The sequence below is a fragment of the Lipotes vexillifer genome, unplaced genomic scaffold (assembly GCF_000442215.2).
Source record: "Lipotes vexillifer unplaced genomic scaffold, Lipotes_vexillifer_v1.1 scaffold2094, whole genome shotgun sequence".
In the NCBI taxonomy this organism is placed as follows: domain Eukaryota; kingdom Metazoa; phylum Chordata; class Mammalia; order Artiodactyla; family Lipotidae; genus Lipotes; species Lipotes vexillifer.
Genome location: NW_006790887.1, coordinates 985,875 through 1,006,478, shown reverse-complemented (window position 1 = coordinate 1,006,478; position 20,604 = coordinate 985,875). Strand labels below are relative to the sequence as shown.

General features: G+C 57.5%; 1 protein-coding gene across 1 annotated transcript in view; it reads left to right on the top strand.

Annotated features, from left to right (window-relative positions):
- Positions 1-20,604, top strand: part of PTPRN2 (protein tyrosine phosphatase receptor type N2) — a 535,117-nt gene that overhangs the window by 87,271 nt on the left and 427,242 nt on the right. Inside the window, exons 7-10 of the mRNA XM_007463991.1 lie at positions 149-367; positions 3,396-3,436; positions 4,537-4,916; positions 18,657-18,743. Coding sequence (XP_007464053.1) covers positions 149-367; positions 3,396-3,436; positions 4,537-4,916; positions 18,657-18,743 — 727 coding nt within the window. The remainder of the gene's footprint in view (positions 1-148; positions 368-3,395; positions 3,437-4,536; positions 4,917-18,656; positions 18,744-20,604) is intronic.

The following is a 20,604-nucleotide window of genomic DNA, read 5'->3' as shown; positions in this document are numbered from 1 at the left end:
CTGAACTCCTCACTTGCAGAATACCATCTGGCCCTTTTTTGCTCCCGTCCCTCTGCTGCGCTCACCGGTGCCGCCCGTCTGCATCCTTGTGTCCCTGTTCTAACGCTGTCCCTTGTCTCGGTTTGTCTTTTTCGTGTGTGCCGTCTAGGGGCACGTGTTCAGGCTCTGCTGAAGGACCTGCGGGAACGCCCAGGCAGCGTGGAGGGTCTGAGCGCCCTGGACGTGGCCGACGCAGCCCGTGCGATAGCGAACGCGATGCCAGGCGGGCGCGCAGAAGGGGAGCAGGATGGCGCCGGGAGAGGCGGCGGAGGGCCGAGAGGACAGGCGGGCCGCTCGGGGGCCGCGCGCCACAGAGATGGCGTGCCAGGTGAGTGCCTCCCGGCCGCTCGCCGCGTGTGCACGTGGCGCGTTGGGCTGCGTTCTTTCTGCTGCGAGGTGGGATTCATGTTAACGATTTGTGTCTGCCTGAACTTTTGCCTCTGAAAGCCTCCTTCGCAGGCTGAGCCTTCCAGAGCACTTTCGCTGAAGGGCGAATTGCTCTCTGGAGGAGGGGGCTGTGATGCCTCCGTGCGAGGTTCCGGGTGAGCAAAAACAGGAGTGAAAGAGGTTTTGTCCGGACTGTGTGAGTGAGTACTGTGGAGGCAAATATTTGAATAATAAAGTGAAAGAGGTTCATTCAAATGTCTGAGGCTCACACCAGCCTCTGAGGCTGCTTCAGGGAGAGCAGAGATCCCCACACCCCAGCACACGCCCACTGGCGCACACTGACACACACACACACACACACACACACACACAGACACGCTCACACCCCGGCACGTGCACACTCACCCACACACACAGAGACACGCTCACACCCCGGCGCGTGCACACTCACACACAGACACGCTCACACCCTGGCACGTGCACACTCACACACACACGCTCACACCCCGGCGCGTGCACACTCACACACACACAGAGACATGCTCACACCCTGGCACATGCACACACACACACAGACACACACACATAGAAATGCTCACACCCCAGTGCATGCACACTCACACAGAGACACACACCCCGGCGCATGCACACACACACACAGACACGCTTACACCCCAGCACATGCACACTCACACATACAGAGACATGCTCACACCCCAGCACATGCACACACACACACACTCACACCCCAGCACATGCACTCTCACACACACAGACACGCTCACACCCCAGCACATGCACACACACAGTCACACAGACATGCTCACACCCCAGCACATTCACACACACTCACACACAGAGATGGTCACACCCCAGCGCATGCACACACACACAGACACGCTCACACCCCAGCGCATGTACACTCAGACACACGCTCATACCCCATTGCATGCACACACACACACAGACACGTTCACACCCCAGCGCATGCGCGCGCGCACACACACACACGCTTACACCCCAGCACATGCACACACATACACAGAGACACGCTCACACCCCGGCCCATGCACACACTCACAGACATGCTCACACCCCGGCACATGCACACTCACACACACAGAGACACGCTCACACTCCAGCACATGCACACACACACTCAGACATGCTCACACCCCAGCATATTCACACACACACAGACATGCTCACACCCCGGCGCATGCACACTCACACACACAGACACGCTCACACCCCGGCGCGTGCACACTCACACACAGAGACATGCTCACACCCTGGCGCATGCACACACACACACACACAGAAATGCTCACACCCCAGTGCATGCACACTCACACAGAGACACACACCCCGGCGCATGCACACACACACACACACACACAGACACGCTTACACCCCAGCACATGCACACTCACACATAGACATGCTCACACCCCAGCACATGCACACACACACACACAGATACACTCACACCCTAGCACATGCACTCTCACACACACAGACACGCTCACACCCCAGCAATGCACATACACAGTCACACAGACATGCTCACACCCCAGCACATTCACACACACACACAGAGATGGTCACACCCCAGCGCATGCACACACACACAGACATGCTCACACCCTGGCGCATGCACACACACACAGAGACACACTCACAGAGACACGCTCACACCCCAGCACATGCACACTCACACACAGACACACACCTTGGCACACGCACACACACACGCTCACACCCCGGCATATGCTCACACACACACACACAGACACACACCCCAGCGCATGCACACTCACACACACACACAGACATGCTCACACCCTGGCACATGCACACTCACACACAGAGACACACTCACACCCCAGCACATGCGCACTCACACACATGCCAACATTCACACTCACACACATGCTCACACACCCCAACCCACTCACACATACATACACCCACTAACAGCCGCCAGGGAACCTTGGGTGAGGGCCGAGCAGGGCAGGCCCCGTCTCCCCTGCCTGACTGCTCCTCAGAGTTGCGGAGGCTACACTAAAGCATCTAACGCAGTGCGCTGCACACAGTGGGCACCCAGGAACGTGCCAGGTGAAAGGTGCATGTCTCTCCCTCCTGTGTGGATTGGGACGAGGCTTGCCTAGAAGCTGGAAGCATGGCTTGACTGATGCAGGAAAAGATGCTGGGTTGCTACTCAGACGAGATGGTCCGGGGGGCGATGATCCCTGGCCCGGGGCTGGGAGGGTCTGCAGGAGCACAGGAGCCACACACTGACTCCTGCGTGTGTCTTTAGAGGAGTGGCCACCACAGGAAAATAACCAGTCTGGAGGCATCTCAGCGTGAGATGTGTGGGTTCAACACTTCACTTTCCTTTTTTGTAACTGCCCACTGCGCCTGGCTCAGCAGCTCTTTCTTGCTCTGAGCTACCTGAGGATAATACGTGGTTCCCTGGAACTGGCATCGTGACTGACTGACTGACTTCATGTCTGAGTTAGTGTGTCACCCCTCCTCTGTCGTGGACTTTATGGAGCGCCATCCCTGTACTGTAAGCGGAGGTTTTCGTTGTCATGGGAATGAGGCCAGTGTCATTGTGCCTGACCTACTCGGTGGTCACCCTGTATGTCCTGTGACCCTTGTGCTGACGTGCTGGACCGGGATTTTTTTTTTTTTACGTCTTTATTGGAGTATAATTGCTTTACAATGGTGTGTTAGTTTCTGCTTTATAACAAAGTGAATCAGTTATACATATACGTATGTTCCCATATCCCCTTCCTCTTGCATCTCCCTCCCTCCCACCCTCCCTATCCCACCCCTCTAGGTGGTCACAAAGCACCGAGCTGATCTCCCTGTGCTATGCGGCTGCTTCCCGCTAGCTATCTACCTTACATTTGGTAGCGTATATATGTTGGGCCGGGATTTTGATGAGCTCGTGTCTTTTACAGATAACAGAGTGCGAGACAGCGGTGCAGGATTTTACCAGGAGGTAAGATGGGGCATGTTCGGGTCCTGTGAAACCCAGAGTCACGTTAGTTTTCTTGTCCATAGTTTGGGAACGTACATGAAATACAAAAAAATTTTTTTCCAGAAAAAGATAGAAAAACCCTCATAATCTCAAATTAATATTCCTCAGAACCACCCTGCCCGCCCCCCACCCAGGGAAACGGGAGGATAACACCGCATGATAAGACTTCACACCCACTTTGTGTCGTTGAGGTCATCCCGCGTGTCCTGGTTTCTGAGGTTCGTTTAACAGACATTCACAGGCTCTGGATCATTTACACCCACAGTGCTGTCCATGGTGGTCACCACCAGCCATACGTGGCTGCTTGAACTTAAACCCATTAAAATTAAGTCCATAAGACTTCAGTTCCCCAGCTGTGCCAGCCACACGTCCCGTGCTCCCTAGTAACTGTGGGGGGATGGGGAGACTACTGCTCCTCCGTCATTGCCAAGGGGCCCCTCGACAGAGTGCTGGTCCAGAGGGATCTGGAAGAGGCTGGTGTGTGTGCAGGTGTGTGCCGGTGCGTGTGCAGGTGTGCGCACACGTCCACCCGCGGTGGATGACGCCCACCCACGGAGCGCTCTGTTGGTTTTCCCTGTTAAAGAAGCTTTGCTCATCTGTATTAGTCTTAAGGATGCAGAAAATCAATTCCTAAGCAATGGCAGTGGTGTGGTTCTACGAAACTCTATCTTGTGGGGGGAAAAGAAGAATTTCTGGTTAGTATTTCTCTTGTCAGATTATGTCAGTGGTTCCCGGTTCAGTGCCTGTTAGCACGTGGTGAAGAAAACACCAACAATTCTTTCAAATGTCCATCAGAAATAAAAAACGGAGGGTTCGGCTATCTGAGTTGCGGAGGGAGCCATGGGGTCTAGGGACACGTTTCCTAATTTGGGACGCAGAGAGAGAGGCAAGCAGAGCTTGGGGTCTCCAGACGACATGCATTCAACCAGACCCCGAATTTGCCCCGTGCGGCCCACTCCCAGCCCCAGGCTCACGTACGCCAGTGCCCGCTCCCGAGAGTTCGGTGCTGATGCCTCTCTGTGACTTGGGGCACATTCTTAAGCTGCTTTCCTTTCTGCCAGGTTAGCCGTTTGGGCGTCAAACTTGGGGACCTCCTGCAGGGTCCTGGGTCTCCATTCCTGCCTGGAGCCCCCCGTCCTGCCGGGTCTTTCAAGACGGAGATCAAGAAATCGGAGGACCCTGAGGCCTCCCCGTCTTCAGAGGAGGATCGCGTTGGGGTGGAGAACATAAAGAGTCAGACCTACTCCAAGGAGCTGCTGCAAAGGCCGCCGCACCCGGAGCCGGGGCCGGGCGGGCTTGGGGCATCGCAGCTCCAGGCTCCGGCGGCCCTGCAGGAGGACCAGCGCTCCGGCGCCGGGGCCCGGGGACCCCCCGGCCAAGGCCTGCGGCTGGAAGTCCAGCTTCCCCAGGAGGAGTACGGCTACATTGTGACGGAAAACGAGTGAGTGGGAGCTTTTCATCTCTCCGTGGGTGAGATCCTGGCCCTGCGCAGGCTGGGGAAACGCTTTCATATTTTTCCCCATCTTCACCTGGAGGTGGAGGGTGGGCATCCCTGGTCTTGCAGTGTGGGAGGGCAGCCAGGAGCCAGCCGTCCCCCTAACCCCGTGTTCTGGACCGGGAACCCGAGCTTGAGGGTGATTCTCCACCAAACAAACCCCAAACAAAGCCCTGCCCGGCTCCTTGGTCCTGGCCCCATCACCTGCAGCTCAGACCACAGGGTGCCTGTTGGAGCTGGAGCCGGGGTGTCTCAGGCAGGACGGGTGGTGCAAGGGGCGCCCCGGGCAGCCCACATTGGCTAGAACTCCAGAAGATTCAAGTTGTCCATATACTAGGGTATGAGTCACTCTTCCGAGGGAAAAACGTGCCGCACACCATGAAGTGTTCTGTCCTCCCCTTAATTTTGTGCTGAGCGTAACAAGGGACAGAATCAACGTCACGTGCCCAGCAAGTGACAGGTGGTCGGCATTGTCCTTCGGGTCACGTCTCACTAACGAACCTGACGTTTGATGCTTCGTAACGGTGCGTTTTCTTCAAGGAATGGAAGTGGGGATTCCAAGGGAAAACACGTGTGTCTGGCTGCATGCACAGGCGTGCGTGTGTGTGCAGGTGTGCGCACACGTCCACCCGCGGTTTTGCTTCTGCGTCATCCTGTGCCTCTGGTCAGGCGTCGAGTGTGCTTCAGTGGTTACTCCCCGTGGGGAGGGGCTCCGTCAGAGCGTGATCCGTCTCTCCTGCTGACTCCGCGGCCTCTGCGCTCTCACCTCCGCACGCGTTCACTGTCGCTGCACTGCACACAGCAAATGCCGCCTGTACCACAGACACAGACCCTGTGTCAAGGCCCCGTGAAACTGAAGATGGTGTTCTCGCCTGGGTTTGGAGGCATCCGCAGCACTGACGCCTCATTTCTCCAGCCTTTTCTTGAAGATGCGCCTGCCCGTTCCGGCCTCCACGCCTCCGGGCCGTGTTCCTCGCACTCTGTCTGCCTTGAGCCCCTTTGCTCAGAACTGGAACTCCCGCTGGGTGTGTCTGAGTCACACGTGACACAGCGTGCATGGGGGCCTGGATGGTGCTGTTGAGTCAGACCGTTCCAGCAGCCTGCTGCCCGGTCTGACCTGTGCCGTGGGTTTTCCCTTTCTCAGAAAACGTTGCTGTCGTGTGTGTGTGTGTGTGTGTGTGTGTGTGTGTGTGTGTGTGTGATGTGTATTGTATGTTTCTGTGTATGTGTGTAGCCTGTATGTGTCTGTGTGTATCTGTGTTGTGTGCATATGCCTGTGTCTATTTGTGTATGTGTGCATGTATGTATACATGGGTGCACGTGTATGTGTGTGTTGTGTGTATAGGATGTATGTGTCTGTGTATGTCTGTGTCGTGTATGTGCATGTGTGTATGCGTTTGTGCATACGTGTGTCTGTGTGCATGTGTGTGTAGTACATACGTGTCCCTGTGTGTGTGTGTGTGTGTGTGTGTGTGCATCTCTGTGTTGTGTGTGTGTGCGTGGTCACTGGAGGGACCACTGTGCAGCTTCTCTGAGCACCTTTCCTCCCGCCAGGATGTCCTGATGCCCAAGGGCTGGTCCCTCGCGCAGGGCACGGGGCTGCTCCTGTCTGGGGCCTGGGGCTCAGCTGCACACACAGGAGACTGAGGCCCCATGAAAGTGCTGGGAAAGGATTCTGATCATTGGGAAGACTTTTCGAGCCCACGTGAACAACGGAGGACAGAGGACGATGAACTTTAGAGCAGGACCATCCAGGCCTACCGTCCTCAGCATCACAGGAAACCCAGCGTGAGTGGACGACGCCTGGATGGAGGGAGACCCATCTCGTCGGGTGTCTCCTCCTGTTCTTGTTGACTTTCCTGTAACACGAAGCCACTTCTGAGGGTTTCTTTTCTGCGTCCAGAGTTCATTTCCCTGAGGGCTTTTCCTTGGCCTCACCTTTGGGGCCTGAACACTTACCTGCTACCAGCACGGGTTAAAGAAACATTATCTTATCTTGGCCGATTTCCCGTTTTCTCTTTTGCTGTTTCCGTCAGATGGAAGGTCTGTGGTGCAGCCGACAGCTTTATGTCCAGAACTCCCTTTGTATCACAGGGGAGACATGCTCCAGGAGCTTCTCCCACCCTCGCTCCACGGACGGATGGAGGTTTCTGCCTCTGTTGTCAGATTAACTGGTAACTTGGGATTCTCTGGGGCAAGATTTCACCAGATCTCAGTTCAAGCCTTAATGGATCAACTACTTACTGACAAGAATCCGACACTATTCTTTCCTTTTCTTTTTTTTAGAAAAAGGACTTTTGTGTGCTTGGCTCTTCCTAAAAGGGGAAGGAGCATGCCACCTCCTCCCTGACATTGGCAGGGATGACGCGGCTGCCCTCGCTCGTACATTTCCCGATGGACAGGGCTGCAGTTTAATCCTTTGCCACTTGCATTTTCATTCCCTTTACAAACTGGATGGATTATTCAAGACGCATGAAGGGCAGGGCAGCCATCCCAGGTCCTCCAAGGACGATTTAAAAGTCATTTCAAGTTAGGTTGACAAGAAGCGACCACAGGATGGAGGCTGCATGTGAAGCAGACGGGCCTGCTCACCTGCCAGCAGAGGCCAAACCGCCTTTACAGCTGAAAACCTGGGAGCTATGAGGCGCGCTGGGCAGGGATGTCCCCCCCCCCCCAAGGAGACGAGCCCTCGTGTCCTACGGGGACCTGTTCCTGTACAAGCGTCGTCCGAGCCGCGCAGACCGAGTTTGGGGAAGTAAGCCCACGGCGTGAGCACGTGCCGCGGCCCCCGCGCCATCACGGATCACCTGGAGCCCCCAAGGTGGGGCGAAGCCCGGGTCCCCTGGTGGCTGCGCCCTGGGGCTCGGTGCAGAGGCCGCGGAGGCTGCCTTGGGGCCGGAATCCCACAGCGGCAGACGACCCGGGTCGTGGCGGGGGCGGCAGCGCGGGAACGCGTGGGGGGGGGGTGCCCTCACCAGGTCGGGGCGCCAGCCGCAGCGCTCGCCGCGGGGAGGCCGCCCCCCGGGAGAAGCGGAGCGAAGGCCGTGGGTCGGGGGAGGCTGTCAGGAGGGCGCCGAGGGGCGTCGGGCCGCACGCTGCGCCCTCCCTCCTCCGGGCAGGGGTAGGGCCTGGGCAGTGGAGTCCGGAGGAAGGGGCCCCTTTGGGCAAGGCCTGCAGAGCGTGTGCCGCCCCAGGCCCGTGCGCCAGGCTGCCCTGCCGGGCCGGGTGCCGTCCTTCTCAGACACCTGCCGCTCGAGCCTCGGGGAAGCCTGCGCGCCCTCCGCCACCCCTCACCGCGGTGGGAGAGCCGCCAGCGGCGGCAGCCAGGGGGGCGGGAAGTGGGGGCTCCGCTCAGCCTTGGGAGGGGGGTGTCCAGTCCTGGTCTCCCTCCACCCTCCACCCCGGCCCGCCCCGCCCGAGCAGCCCCTCAGAGCTCACGTGGCTGCTTCTGTGCTCGTGGGCAGCCAGGAGCGGGTCCTGCCCATCTCTGTGGTTTTTCCCTCTCGCTGGAGAAGGGAGACCCCTCCAGAACGTCGGGGGGCGCTTCTGTGTATACGGTAGGAGTGCAGACTGTAGTTACTCGGCGCCACTCTCGGGCCACGTCTCGTTGACGTGTTCAGGAGGTGTGGCCACATCTCCGTGCGGAACCCTTCCTGGACAGCCCTCCCATGACACCATCCATCCTTTGGTTTGTTTGTCTTAAAAGACGGGGGGGCGGGGGGGGGGGGATGCCTTAAGGAGTGAAAATAATCATTTCTTGTGTATTAAAAAATGGTAAGAAAAAGAAACAAAAAATATCCCAAATCTAAAATTCTTGACTGCTTAGTTGGTAGTTCTGGGAACTGTCAGTGAGAAGAATGGTGAACAGTGGTCTTCAAGCCCCAGAGGGTGGCCCAGTTCTGACTTGTCTGTTTCCTGCCGGCTCTTCTGGACTTGGCGCCCCAGCTGTGAAATGGGACGAGTGTCGAGGACCCACAATGACTGAGACACGGGAGGTGCTCACAAAAGGAAAGAGATCCAGACATAACACAGTGTAATTTTTCCCCTGAGGCAGTCAGACATATCTCTGTTCAGCTTGGTGGGTTGTTTTGAAATTCAGCCAAGGAGAGTACAAAAGTAGGCTGTGAGATTCGGAACCCCGGGGTGTCTGTGTTGTTAACGAAGGTGTAAGCAGTGTTAGCCGGGTGGGTCCCCACGCCCACGAAGTAAAGAACCTCGCGATCCCGTGTCACAGCTCGAACCAGATCTTTACCTGTAAACGTCTCACCCCAGACCCAGCTCTCTCCACGTCGCTCTCCTCGTACTGGTTACAGGAGCCCAGGGACGGTGCTCAGCCCACCCCCACCCGCTTCCTCTGCCGTCACCTGGGGGGGGTGCCTCCCTCCCCGCCCCCAGCTGCCCGGCTCCTCTCCTTGTCCGGGAGACTCTGCCCACGCTGACGCTGACATTTCCGCGCCAGCCCTGCCCCTGCAGGACCCCTCCCAGGTCTCCCCACATCCCCTCCAAACTTCCTTCCCAGGAGAGCGCTCCGTAACCTAAACCTGACCGTGTCATTCTGTCCCCGACAACGACGACGGCCTTGCCCAGGCCTGGGCCCTGCGGCTCCATTTCCCTCCCCAGCCTGCTTCCTTTGCGCTCTGGAATGTGAGGGGTCCTGGCAGGAGGCCTTGGGTTTGCTCCTGGCCCAGCACGCTCAGATGCCAGCTCCCCCAGGCAGCTCTCCTTGGTCAGGGTCCCTCCTCCAGGGCGCCGCCCTCCCCTCAGAACCTTCCCTGGGGGTGGAATGATACACCCTGTGGGGTTCTTCCGCTTCGAGCAGGGGCCGCATCAGCGTTCGCTCAGCTGCGGCCCAGCCCCTGAGGCACCTGGCTCCTCCGAAGGCGCTGGCAGCCCCCCACCCGCTTTCCCTGCACGCGTCCCTCCCTTCCTGATGCAGCCCCGGTGCTGCTGTAAGATCACGCAAGCTCCCCGGCTTGATGCCCTCACCCGTCCACCCGGCTGCTGTCACGGACCTCAGGACCCCGCCCTCCAGCCACTCCCGGGCTCTCACGTTCGTGGTTCTGAATCTCTACGGGAAAAAACTCACTCCTCAGGTGGGCTGGGACGGGCTTCTCTTTGGAGCCCCCTCTGGGTCTGTTTACTTAGCTGCAGACCATGCCTTCACACAGACATCATGCTTCTTGTGGCGGCTGCTCTGTCCGTCTTGGACCCCCAGCACCAGACAGGCACTGGGGGTGCTGGGGGAGTAAGTGACAGGGTGAGGAGGGACTTCCGGAAGCTGAGGCCTCCGCTCGAGGATCAGCCCGCTGGGGGCGGGCTGTGCAGAAATTCTAGGAAAATGGATGTAACTGATGTGAGAGTCCTTCCCGAGGCAGTTTGAGGATCCAATGGTAACAGAAACCCAGAGTCACAGAATTGAGTCTTAAAAGCACCAGTGGCAAGGCTTTTGCCTCTAAACAGAGATTCTACTTAGAAAGCCCTACATCTGCATCCTCAGTGATGATTTAAGGGAGCCTGGGGGTCAAGAGGATAACCTGCCAGTGGCCGCGCTCCAGCACCTGGGCACTGTCCCCATGGCCTCGGCTCGAGGGCCTGGGCATCCTGGGTGACGAGATGCAGCCACGGGGTCCCCGTCCGACAGGCGTCCCTGGGTGTCAGTTTCGTATTTTTCACGCGGCAGCAGATTTATGTTTGCTCTTCCCTATGCAGAATTTTGAACACACACGAGAGCAAGATACTGACCCAGGCCCGGCGACCCAGACAGCCCAGGCCGGTCACACCCCACCTACTTCCAGCCCTCCTCCTTTGAAACAAATCCCAGTTATACTGTCTTAGAAGCATTTCATGAAATGTCTTTAAAATAGAGGGATTCTTTCTTTTTAACATACCGTAATGCCATATCACACCTACAAAGGACCCCAAATCCCTTAATATCATCAAATATGTAGTCTGTGTTCAAATTTCCAGTTGTCACCTCAGTGTCAGAACTTTGTTTTCGTTTATTAGCTTGTTGACTCGGGCTCCAAATAAGGCGGCACCTTGCAGGTGGCTCTTTGGTCTGCGATGGCTTGGAACCTGCAGGTTCACGTTTGCTGAGGTTATAGAGCCCTGTTGGAGTTCGATGTCTGCTGTTGGCTGGAATTCTAGAACTGGAGGATATTTCACATTTGCCTGGCCTCTAACCGAGGCGGTAGACAAAGTGAGAAAAATGCCATAAAAGTGCAAATATGATGGGTGTTGAAAACAATTTCAGTGCCTCTCTGGCCCAGCGCCTTCCAGGTCAGCTTGGCCATGTCTGGCTGCCCAGAAGGTGCCAGAAGGAACGATGGTGCCAGGGGACCCTTATAGTCTCTGACTGTGAGCCCCCTTCCCGCATGGGATCCTCCTGCTGCAGCAAAGGGAGAGATGTGTTGTTGGTGGGCGGGGCCGGGAGGGGAGGGAAGCCCAGCCCGCGCCGAGCAGGCCTGGAGCCTGGCCCTCCAGCCTCTGTCTGCCGCATGGCTGTCCTCAGAGCCCGACTCCTACCGGCTGGTTCTACAGCCCAGCCTGGGAGTGCGGAACGTAGGAGCGTCTGGTGACGTGGGGACCCTGCTCTCGTTTAGCCATGAAGACCTGTACCTGTGTGTACGTGTCTGCAGCTGCACCTGCACCTGTGCGGATACCTACGTCTGTACACCTACATCTGTGTCGTCTGCTTAGGTCTGTGTCAGCTATATGTGTACCTACATCTACCCCTACACTTACGTTTATCTGTATCTACGTCCATATCTGTGTCTGCATGTCTACACCTACAGGCGCACCTACACTCGTACCTATACCTACGTCTGTACCTCTGTGCATCTCACATCTGTGTCGTCTGTTTATGTCTGTATCTGTCTGTCTACAGCTACACCTAACCTATATCTGCACCTGTATATCTATACCTACATGTGTACCATCTACATCTGCCTCCGTATCTGTATCTACGCAGCGCACCAGCTGCTTTGCTGTTGGATTTCCATAATCATCGGGGAAGCTTAGCTTTTTGTCTTCAATGATGCCCTGAAATTCCACAGTAATCCCCACAGACCCTTATACCCTAACACCTGCAATTGATTTTTTGCAAAGTGTCTCATCTGTGTTATAAATGGGCCAAGACTTGAATCTGTCAAAAGTTAAGCAGTTTAAATTCCACTCCTACATATGAAGGACTAGGAAAGAGCGAGAAAAATATGAAAAGATGAGATTTGCCTTGCTGTCAAAATAGTAGTAAGTCTGCAAGTGAATAATGAAGCCAGAGGGAGAAGGAAAAATGGAAAAAAAAAAAACAAAAAACAGTATCCAGGGGAGACTCAGTTGAGGCATATAGGCTTACGTAGAACGATGACTTCAAAAAGTTTTACTACAACGCTAGCTGTGGATACTGGTTACGTCGGAGTTGGTTTCAGGCTTCAGATGAGCTTGCAGGGCCCCTGCTTGGAGCTCTGCGGGGGCAGGCGGGTGGAGCGACGCAAGCAAAGGCCCCGCCTGCGTCAGGAGGCGCATGGGCACCTCAGGGGCTGAGATGAGGCTGGAGGACGGGCAGTGAGCGGTGAGGTCTCCCGCAGCAGACGTAGGACGGCCCTGCAGGCGCCAGGGGTGGGTGGCGAGGTCAGGGTCTGCTCTGCTGGATCCTCTGCTGCCCGTGGAGGAGGGATAAGGGGACCTGCGGTGGACGGAGACCGGCCAGTGGGCACGCTGGCCGTCAGCACCGTGCCCGCCTCGCTCTCTGTGCCACGGGCGTCGTCTGTGCTGTGACCTGGGCTGGACTGAAATCTGAGCTCGGCAGTTGCACCACGACTGCTGGGGTGAGGAGTCCGCCCTGGCGAGGTCTGGGGTCAGCCTCCGGGGCCCGGGGGTGGGACGGAGGAGCCAGCAGAGGGCCACCCGCTGCTTCTCGCTGCGGGGCTGCGCTGACGGAGGCTGTGTGTCCCCAGGAGGCTCGGTGGAGGATCCGCACGTGTGGGCGCCGCTGGAGGTTAGGGCCGCAGGAGGGGCAGGGGAGGGGAGTCAGGAGAGGGGCTCCCGGGAGGAGATGGTCCCTCCCGCCCCCCACCCCTCCCGGACCCTGATCCGCGCTCCGCTGTACGGGACACACAGCGTGTCTGGGTTGCATGGAGCGTCTTGGAAGCAGGTGAGAATGACCATCTCAAGAGATATAGAAAGAGCATTTGACAAAATTCAACTTCCTTTTATGATAAAAACTCAAAGCGGGCATAGAGGGAACATACCTCAACGTAAAAAGGCCACGTATGACAAACCCACAGGTTACATCATACTCGACGGTGGAAAGCTGAAAGCTTTTCCTCTTAGATTGTGCTGCTACTGAGTTTTGCTTTGTGGTTACCATGAGGCTTACGTAAAACATCTTATATTTGCAAGTCTCTTTTAAGTGGATAGCAACTTAACTTTGCATACAAAAGCTTTACATTTTTATGATTTTGATGTCAATGCACATTTTATAAAGGTGACACTCTAAGACGTTGTATACTTAGGTTTGTATTAAGCGGTTGGCAAATTATTTTTTTCCTGGAGAATAAAGTTGTTTTGAAGAATATATTTATTCAAATATATTATGGAGAACATATTTGTTAAAACTGTGAATATATTTATGTTGAGACGCACAGTCTCATCTTGATGTTAAAAAATGCTAAGTTGTTAGCATACAACAGTTTTTTACCTAGTTATGATTTACCTGTGAAGAGTTGATGGTTGTTAGCAGTTTCTAATCAGAGTAATTCAGGGTTGTCAGAGACTCGAGGTGAATTGGCCTGTGCTCTGTGATGCCGGGGAGCTCAGCCCTCACAGGAGCTCAGTGTGTCTACGCAGATTGTCATAGGCTCACTCACTCACGCTCTGAAAGACGGGGCCTTTGTTCGACTCCTGCAGGGAAAAACTGTGGTGCCAGACTGGAGTTGGGATCTTGAATCACTGTGGTGCCAGCAGGATCGTCCTCATCAGAAGCGTCACTTCTCTGCATCGGGTTGAATTCCTGTGGGTTAGCAAAAAATTTAACTGCCTTATAGGATTATTTAAAAAGATAAACATCATTATTTGTTATAATGTTCGGTACGGATAACTAGAATAATTGGTGAATCCCGTGAAAATCTCACTTTGTTGATTGATTTCAAGTATCATCTCAAAAAAAGTTGTATCAAGGTTGACTCGTTTTTATTTTGTGATCCATCGCTCATTTGGTTCCCAACCTTCAGTGAATTTTCAAATAAATCGTGAGATGTCCGCAGTGAGGAAGTGAAGCGGCAGAAGCACAGTCGGCTCCTGGACGCAGAGTCCCAGACGCGAGCGTGGGGCTGGCGCGGGCATCCGGCCCTGCTGCCGCATCCCGTTCTCTGCTTGGTTTCATGTGTCTCGTAAGTAAGAGACAATAGCACTTGGAAAAATAAGACCTGGAGAGGTTACGGGTGCAGCCGCTCTTCAGTCTGGTTGGGCTAAAATCCAGGCAGAGGTGCAGCAGTCGGGAAGCCGACGTCCCAGCGTTAACTTGACATTTTCCGTTTCCATCTTTCTTTGGGGATTTACTAGCACGATCTTGGGCAAGGGGTTTAATTTCCCGAGTCTCAGTTTCCACCTCTCTCAAGTGAGGTTAATACGGGACCTTCCTCCCAGGTCTGTGGGTGCAGACGCTCTTCAGTCTGGTTGGGCTAAAATCCAGGCAGAGGTGCAGCAGTCGGGAAGCCGACGTCCCAGCGTTAACTTGACATTTTCCGTTTCCATCTTTCTTTGGGGATTTACTAGCACGATCTTGGGCAAGGGGTTTAATTTCCCGAGTCTCAGTTTCCACCTCTCTCAAGTGAGGTTAATACGGGACCTTCCTCCCAGGTCTGTTGTGAGCAGCGAATGAGATAATTTCCGTGGAGTCACGCACGGCCAAGGGCGGAGGGACGCCTTCCAGAAGTCTGCACTGGTCCTAATCTTTCTGACTCTTACGCCGTTTTCACTAGTCTTTATTTTCAGAGTGGCCTCCGAAGCTCCCTCATCACCTCCTCATTTTGGCCCCTTCCTCTGGTCCAGCAGTGACTCAGGACACCGCGGCCATCGTGGGGCTGTGCGGGTGGCCATCAGGCTGTCCTGAGAGCGGGGCGCGGCCGCCCCTCAGCGGGCTTCCATCGAGGTCAGGACGCAAACGCAGTCCATTTCGCCTGTTCTGCTGACTTAGTAGCTCCCGGCAGCAGCCTTGTTTAACTCGGTTAAACAGCAGGAACGTGTGGCTTCAGAAAGGAAGTGCCTTAGTGAGGAGGCCCGGCCCAGCTGTCGACAGGAAATCCTTCCTGCCGCTGACAACCAGGCAGGCAGAGGACCCCACGGCCGCTGCCGGCTCTGACCTCGAGCTGCCAAAAGCGCCCCCATCTCTCTCTTCCAGGCGGTGCTGGGCGTCCAGGTAATCAGCGTGGCAGCTGTCACAGGCGGGCCCCTGAAATTGCACGTGCTGTATCCATCCGTTGATTTTTGAAATGAACTCCAACTGCTTTCTAAGGAACTTCGGACCATGACATGACAGCTGATGGCCACAGAGTTTAAAAATAAAACAGAAATAACTGCGTGCTCGTTTTGAGTACAATCAGCACCCTCTCGCTTGTCCGACTTGCACAAGAACGGAGCCGCTGTTGTCCTGATCCATTTGCCCTGCCTGCCGGAGCCGCGACCGCGCGACGGGAGGGGCTGACGGGGTCACCGCGTGGCTCCGGTCATCGAGGTGTCTCCCTGGAGAGCGGGCCGGCCGCCGAAAACATTCTGGGCTGGTGAACTTCATCATCATCTTCAAGGCTGTTTTAAATATCTCGTAACGGAGGAAAATGTTCAGTTTCTGGGCTGTGAGGGTGGAAGAAGTTAGGGCCAGGAGGCTCACGGCGGGCCTGACATCCACGACGGGGGCGCCGGACTCCGCATCTCCTTACGTAACCCCTTGTTGAAGACAAGCTAGGAAACGGGGTTCGTGGAATCTCGTGGCAACCTGGTAGGGAAGTTGGCTTGTGTCTGGCAGGGGCCTAGACTTTGGAGAGAAAGAAAAAGATAAGAGCTGGTCACGCCCTCCGCAAGCCTGCAGCTCGTGGACAGACAGGACCGAAACACGCGAAATCCTCAGAGACCTTTGAAAACAAGTGGCGTGCTGGGTGGCTTGGAGTCAACGTGCAGAGGGAGGTTCGGGGAAAGGAGGGAGCTCGTGGCCTCAGGGGTGAGAGCTGGTGGGACCTGCTTGGTGGCCAGGAGCCGGGGACGGGGGGACAGGGCCCTGTCTTCCTGACACGGGGCTGTGGGACTCGTCCCCCTCTGATGTGGCGGGATTTCTCCTGCGCACTGAGCTGGCGCTGTGGTCAGCACCGGATGGCTCCCTCGAGACCCGTCCCTGGCACCAGGGCACAGGTGCCCGCGGGGCTGCCGTGCAGTCAGGCCTGTCCCCGCGCGGAGCTCGGGGTCCCAGCAGACTTCATGTAGATGCAGACGCGCTCGAGCACCAGGCTGGCTGAGGAACAGACGGACCTGACCTGCAGCTCCTGGCAGGGAGCAACGAGGCAGACACCAGGGTTCCGAGTGGACTCCTTTCCCAGTTGGCAGCTGACCTCTCGGTGGGGCTGAGATGCCAGCTCTGAGAGGTGTCCCTGGGATTCCATGAGTGAGGGGACGGGGTAAAAGGGCCCGTGTCTGCACCACATGCACACACACCTCTTTAAAAACATTCTTATTTTAAAACTTCATAACGTGAAACATAACGTGAATGCTCTGGGGAGCGTGTTTGGGAGGTTTGGACCCTCGATGGGAGAGTCCCCAGCCCTGAGGGCTACTTACTCAGGAACAGGATCGGGGTGGGGGCAGCCCCTCAGTTGCAGACCGGGACCGACCTCTCCCTCCTCACCTTAGGAAGAACGGCTTGGAGGTTGGAGAGGGTTTGGAGTCACCAGCAGGGGTGTGGCGAGCGGGCCTGGCACAGTCAGTAAAAGTGGCGCCACCGGCAGCAACCAGTGTCCCCACCCAAAAATCACATTCCAGCTCCTTCACTGGGCTGGCGGCCTCGTCTCCCCCAAGAGAAGAGGTGGGTGTAGCGCGAGGCGCCGCTGTGGGCGGAGTGCCTCCCAGCCCAGACCTGCCGCCAGCTCGCGGTGGGGCTGGCTGATCGCAGCCTCCCGAGAGCTTCCTGCACTGGGTGACAGCATCTTCCGAGGGACGCGGCGGTCAGCCTGGGAATCTCGGAGCAGTCGCCCCCAGTCCCGTCGCTGCACCTGCTTCTCTGCATCTCCTCGGGGCACAGAGGCGTCTGGAGCCCTCCCCTGACGCCAGCCGACCTCACAGCCCCTGTCGATGCGTCTACGCGGGGATTCTGCCTCTGCCCTTCCCGAGGCATCCCGCTCACCTGTGGTCTCGCTCACCTGCTGGTCCCTCCTGCCCGCACACCTGAACCATCTCAGAAGGCTGCAGGGCCTGCCCGGCAACCACCTCCACGGCCCCAGCCTCTGGGAGCCCCTTTGGTTCCTTCTCGTGCCCTGCGCCCCCACTGGCTCTTGGAGTCACGCGGTCCTGGGACAGCCCATCAGGCACCCCCTGCATGTTCACTGCCCTCCACTCACACGGTGCCGCCCTCTGTGGGGGGCGGGAGGGGCAAGGGGGCTTGGCACCTTGGTCCTCGCGGTCGTCCCCCGGGCGTGTCTGTGTCCCGACCTCCTCTTGCCATGGGGACCCCAGCGGTGGTGGATGAGGAACCACCTGATGACCTCACGGACCCTGTTTCCGCGTGAGGCCACATTCTGAGGTTCCGGGTTTACGACGTGAAGGTGTGCATTTTCGGTGACACAGTTCAACCCCCAACGACACAGTCCCTTTCTCTTGTGGGTGACTTTGCTGCTTGTGTCCCCACTTGGATATAAACCCCAAGGAGCAGCTCAGTGTTTGTCGCTGAATTTCCTGGGCAGCACCCGGCACTCAGTGGCTTTCTTGCACATTTGCTGAATGAATGAATGAATGAATGAATGATAGGCTGGGATGAAAACCCCAGCTGTCGACGGTGCTCACGTAACCGCAGGCGAGTTCTCCTCTGAAGGGCTCTGACGGGCTTTCACGGGCAGCGCCTAAGGTGCGAGACAGGCTGGGCTCAGGGACCTGAGGCACACGCGCTGCTGGAGGTGCCCCCCTGGGGACGCTGGCCTTGCCGGGGGTCCGAGGCTCCATGCTGTGGCATGTGAGCTCCTTTGGGGAGTCGCTGCTGCTGGGCTGTCCTGCCAACCTTAAAAGTGTGACTTTTCAGTATCCTCACTGGCGCATAACTCATTTTAGAAATGAATCCGAATCCACTTAAAGACATGCGTTCCCTCCGCACGTTTGACGCCCCTCCTGAACTTGGCTTCCCGGCCTCCGCCCCCCTCTCCCACCTCCGCCCCGCCCCCCGGCTGAGATGAGCCAGTTGTTGGTTCCTGGGCCCATCACGCTCCCCTAACAACCCCGTCTGCCTTGTGTTGTTGGTCTTCTTGCTGGAAAATGCAGGTGGTTCATCACGGCTGGGGAAGCCTCTGCTTCCGGGTGCCTGCAGCCCAGCCCTGATGTGACAGGGGTACAGCCGGGGCAGTTCTCCGAGCAGGGCAGGGCGGGAGGGTGGGCTGCGGGCATCCCTGCTCCTCGGGTGTGACAAGCCCGCCGCGTAACGCTGTGCTCTCCCCGCAGCCCGCTGAGCCCGGAGAAGGGGACGGAGGTGCTGGAGGACGTGGCGCGTCTCCTGGACGTGCCGGCGGGCGTCTTCTCGGACATCGCGTGAGTGTGCGCGGGGCCCTGGGCGTGTTCTCCGTCAGGCGGGTGCACCGTGCGCTTGTGGGCTTTGTTAAGTGTGTCACAGAGAAACTGGTGAGGGAAAAAGAGGAAGGAAAGGTCCAGCGGGGCTCAGGTTGGTTCTGTAAGCGCAGCTGAAACCTGAGCGTCATCAGAAGGACCATAACCCCCGGGAAGAACCCCGCCCCAGGCTTCAGGTCTCCCCGCTGCACCCAGAACCACCCAGGAGGCTCTAGACCGTCGGCACGGCCTGGCCCCCGCAGGCGAGCCAGGGCCTCGGGGATGGGCCCTCAGCTAATGAGGCTCTTCTGACAGCTCTGTGCACGTGGTGGTCCACGGGGACGGTTATCGCTACACAAATGTTTTCCAAGCGCTGAGTGCCTGGGTGGAGTGGAGAGCAGGCGGCGTCCTGCTCTGGGGAGCTGAGCTGCCAGCAGAGGTGGACACGTAGACAGAGCCGGAAAAGGTCAGGCGCCTTCCGTCCCGTCCCCGCGAACAGAAGGATGAGGCCAAGAGGGAGGAACCTGGGGCAGGAGACCCCACCCACGGGGGGGACGTCCATATGGGAGGGTCATGCGGCCGTGGGAGCCCGGCCGGGAGCCCAGGTGGCCTTGGTCCCAGTGCTGGAGCCACTGCGGATGTTCTCCAGGAAAGCGTCTTTCCAGCCGCCCGGGGAACTAACTACAGGGGACCCAAGCGGAGCCCAAGTGCCGTGGGGCTGCTGAGGTGTCCGGTGACAGGCCGTGGCCTCAGAGCGGGAGAGGCGGCGGGAGGGGTGGGTGCGAGATGAGTCACCCGCTGGCAGAGGGTCCATGTCTGTGTTCCATTAAGCCGCACGTGGGCCCCCGAAGCCACTTGTATTCCCACCTGTAACATCAAGGGTCCGTTACAGCTGTTCCCTGTCAAATCGCATTGATTGGCTGTGCGTCCGGCACTGCTCCGGTGTGCAGGACCTCCAGGAGGGTTTGGTCATCAGACTCAGGCCCTGGAGTGGGAGGGCCTCACGCAGCCCAGCGGGGAGCCGTTCCTGCTGCCCGTGGCCACTTCCACAGGCCCTTTGGCCCCGTCACGGTCTCCGCGTGGCCCAGTACGCAGGACAGACGGCCTGACCTGGAGGTTCTGACTCTCCCCTTCAAAGAGGAGGAGGGGGGTCCCTGGAGCTTCCTGCCCCGTTCCTGCCTCCTATGGGCAACTCCCCTGGGCTGCACACACCACGGGGTCCCCACGGGCTTGGCCACTGAGGACCCAGCTCAGGTCCAGGGGTCCCTGCTGCATGTCTGCATAAGCACGCCTGGCACGCTGACCGCACGGCGTGGGTGCGTGTTACACACACGCATGACGGAATGAGTGATGGCACAGGCGGGTCTGGCACCCCAGATGGCCCCCCAGTGACACTGCACCCCTCCCTCTGTAGAGGGGACATTGAATGTGGCCCAGGGCTGAGGGAGGGAGGGAGTGGGTGCCTCCTTCGTCAAAGGCCAGAACCTCGTGTGAGAACTCTAAGGTCCTCAAGTACCAGGCAGAGGGGTCCTGAGACCGGAGCTTCCAGGAGCAGCTGGCGGCCTGCAGCGCTGGGAGACCGTCCTCGCGGCTCAGAAGTAATCACCCGAATGAGCTCTAGGGTGGGACTCCTTAGGCCCCCACGGGGCTGTGTTCATTGAACCTTCATCATCTTCCGTTAGCAAAACCCTCCGTGGTGACCAGGCAGCAGACGGAAGGCAGAGGTCCCAGCCCCAGGCTGTTTCCTGGAGACGTGCCCTTTGCTGCCCCCCTGCCGCCCCTTGTTTCTTAGAAACCTTCCAGATGGGATGGAGGCCGGGGCTGCGCACCCCCCCCCCCCAACCGC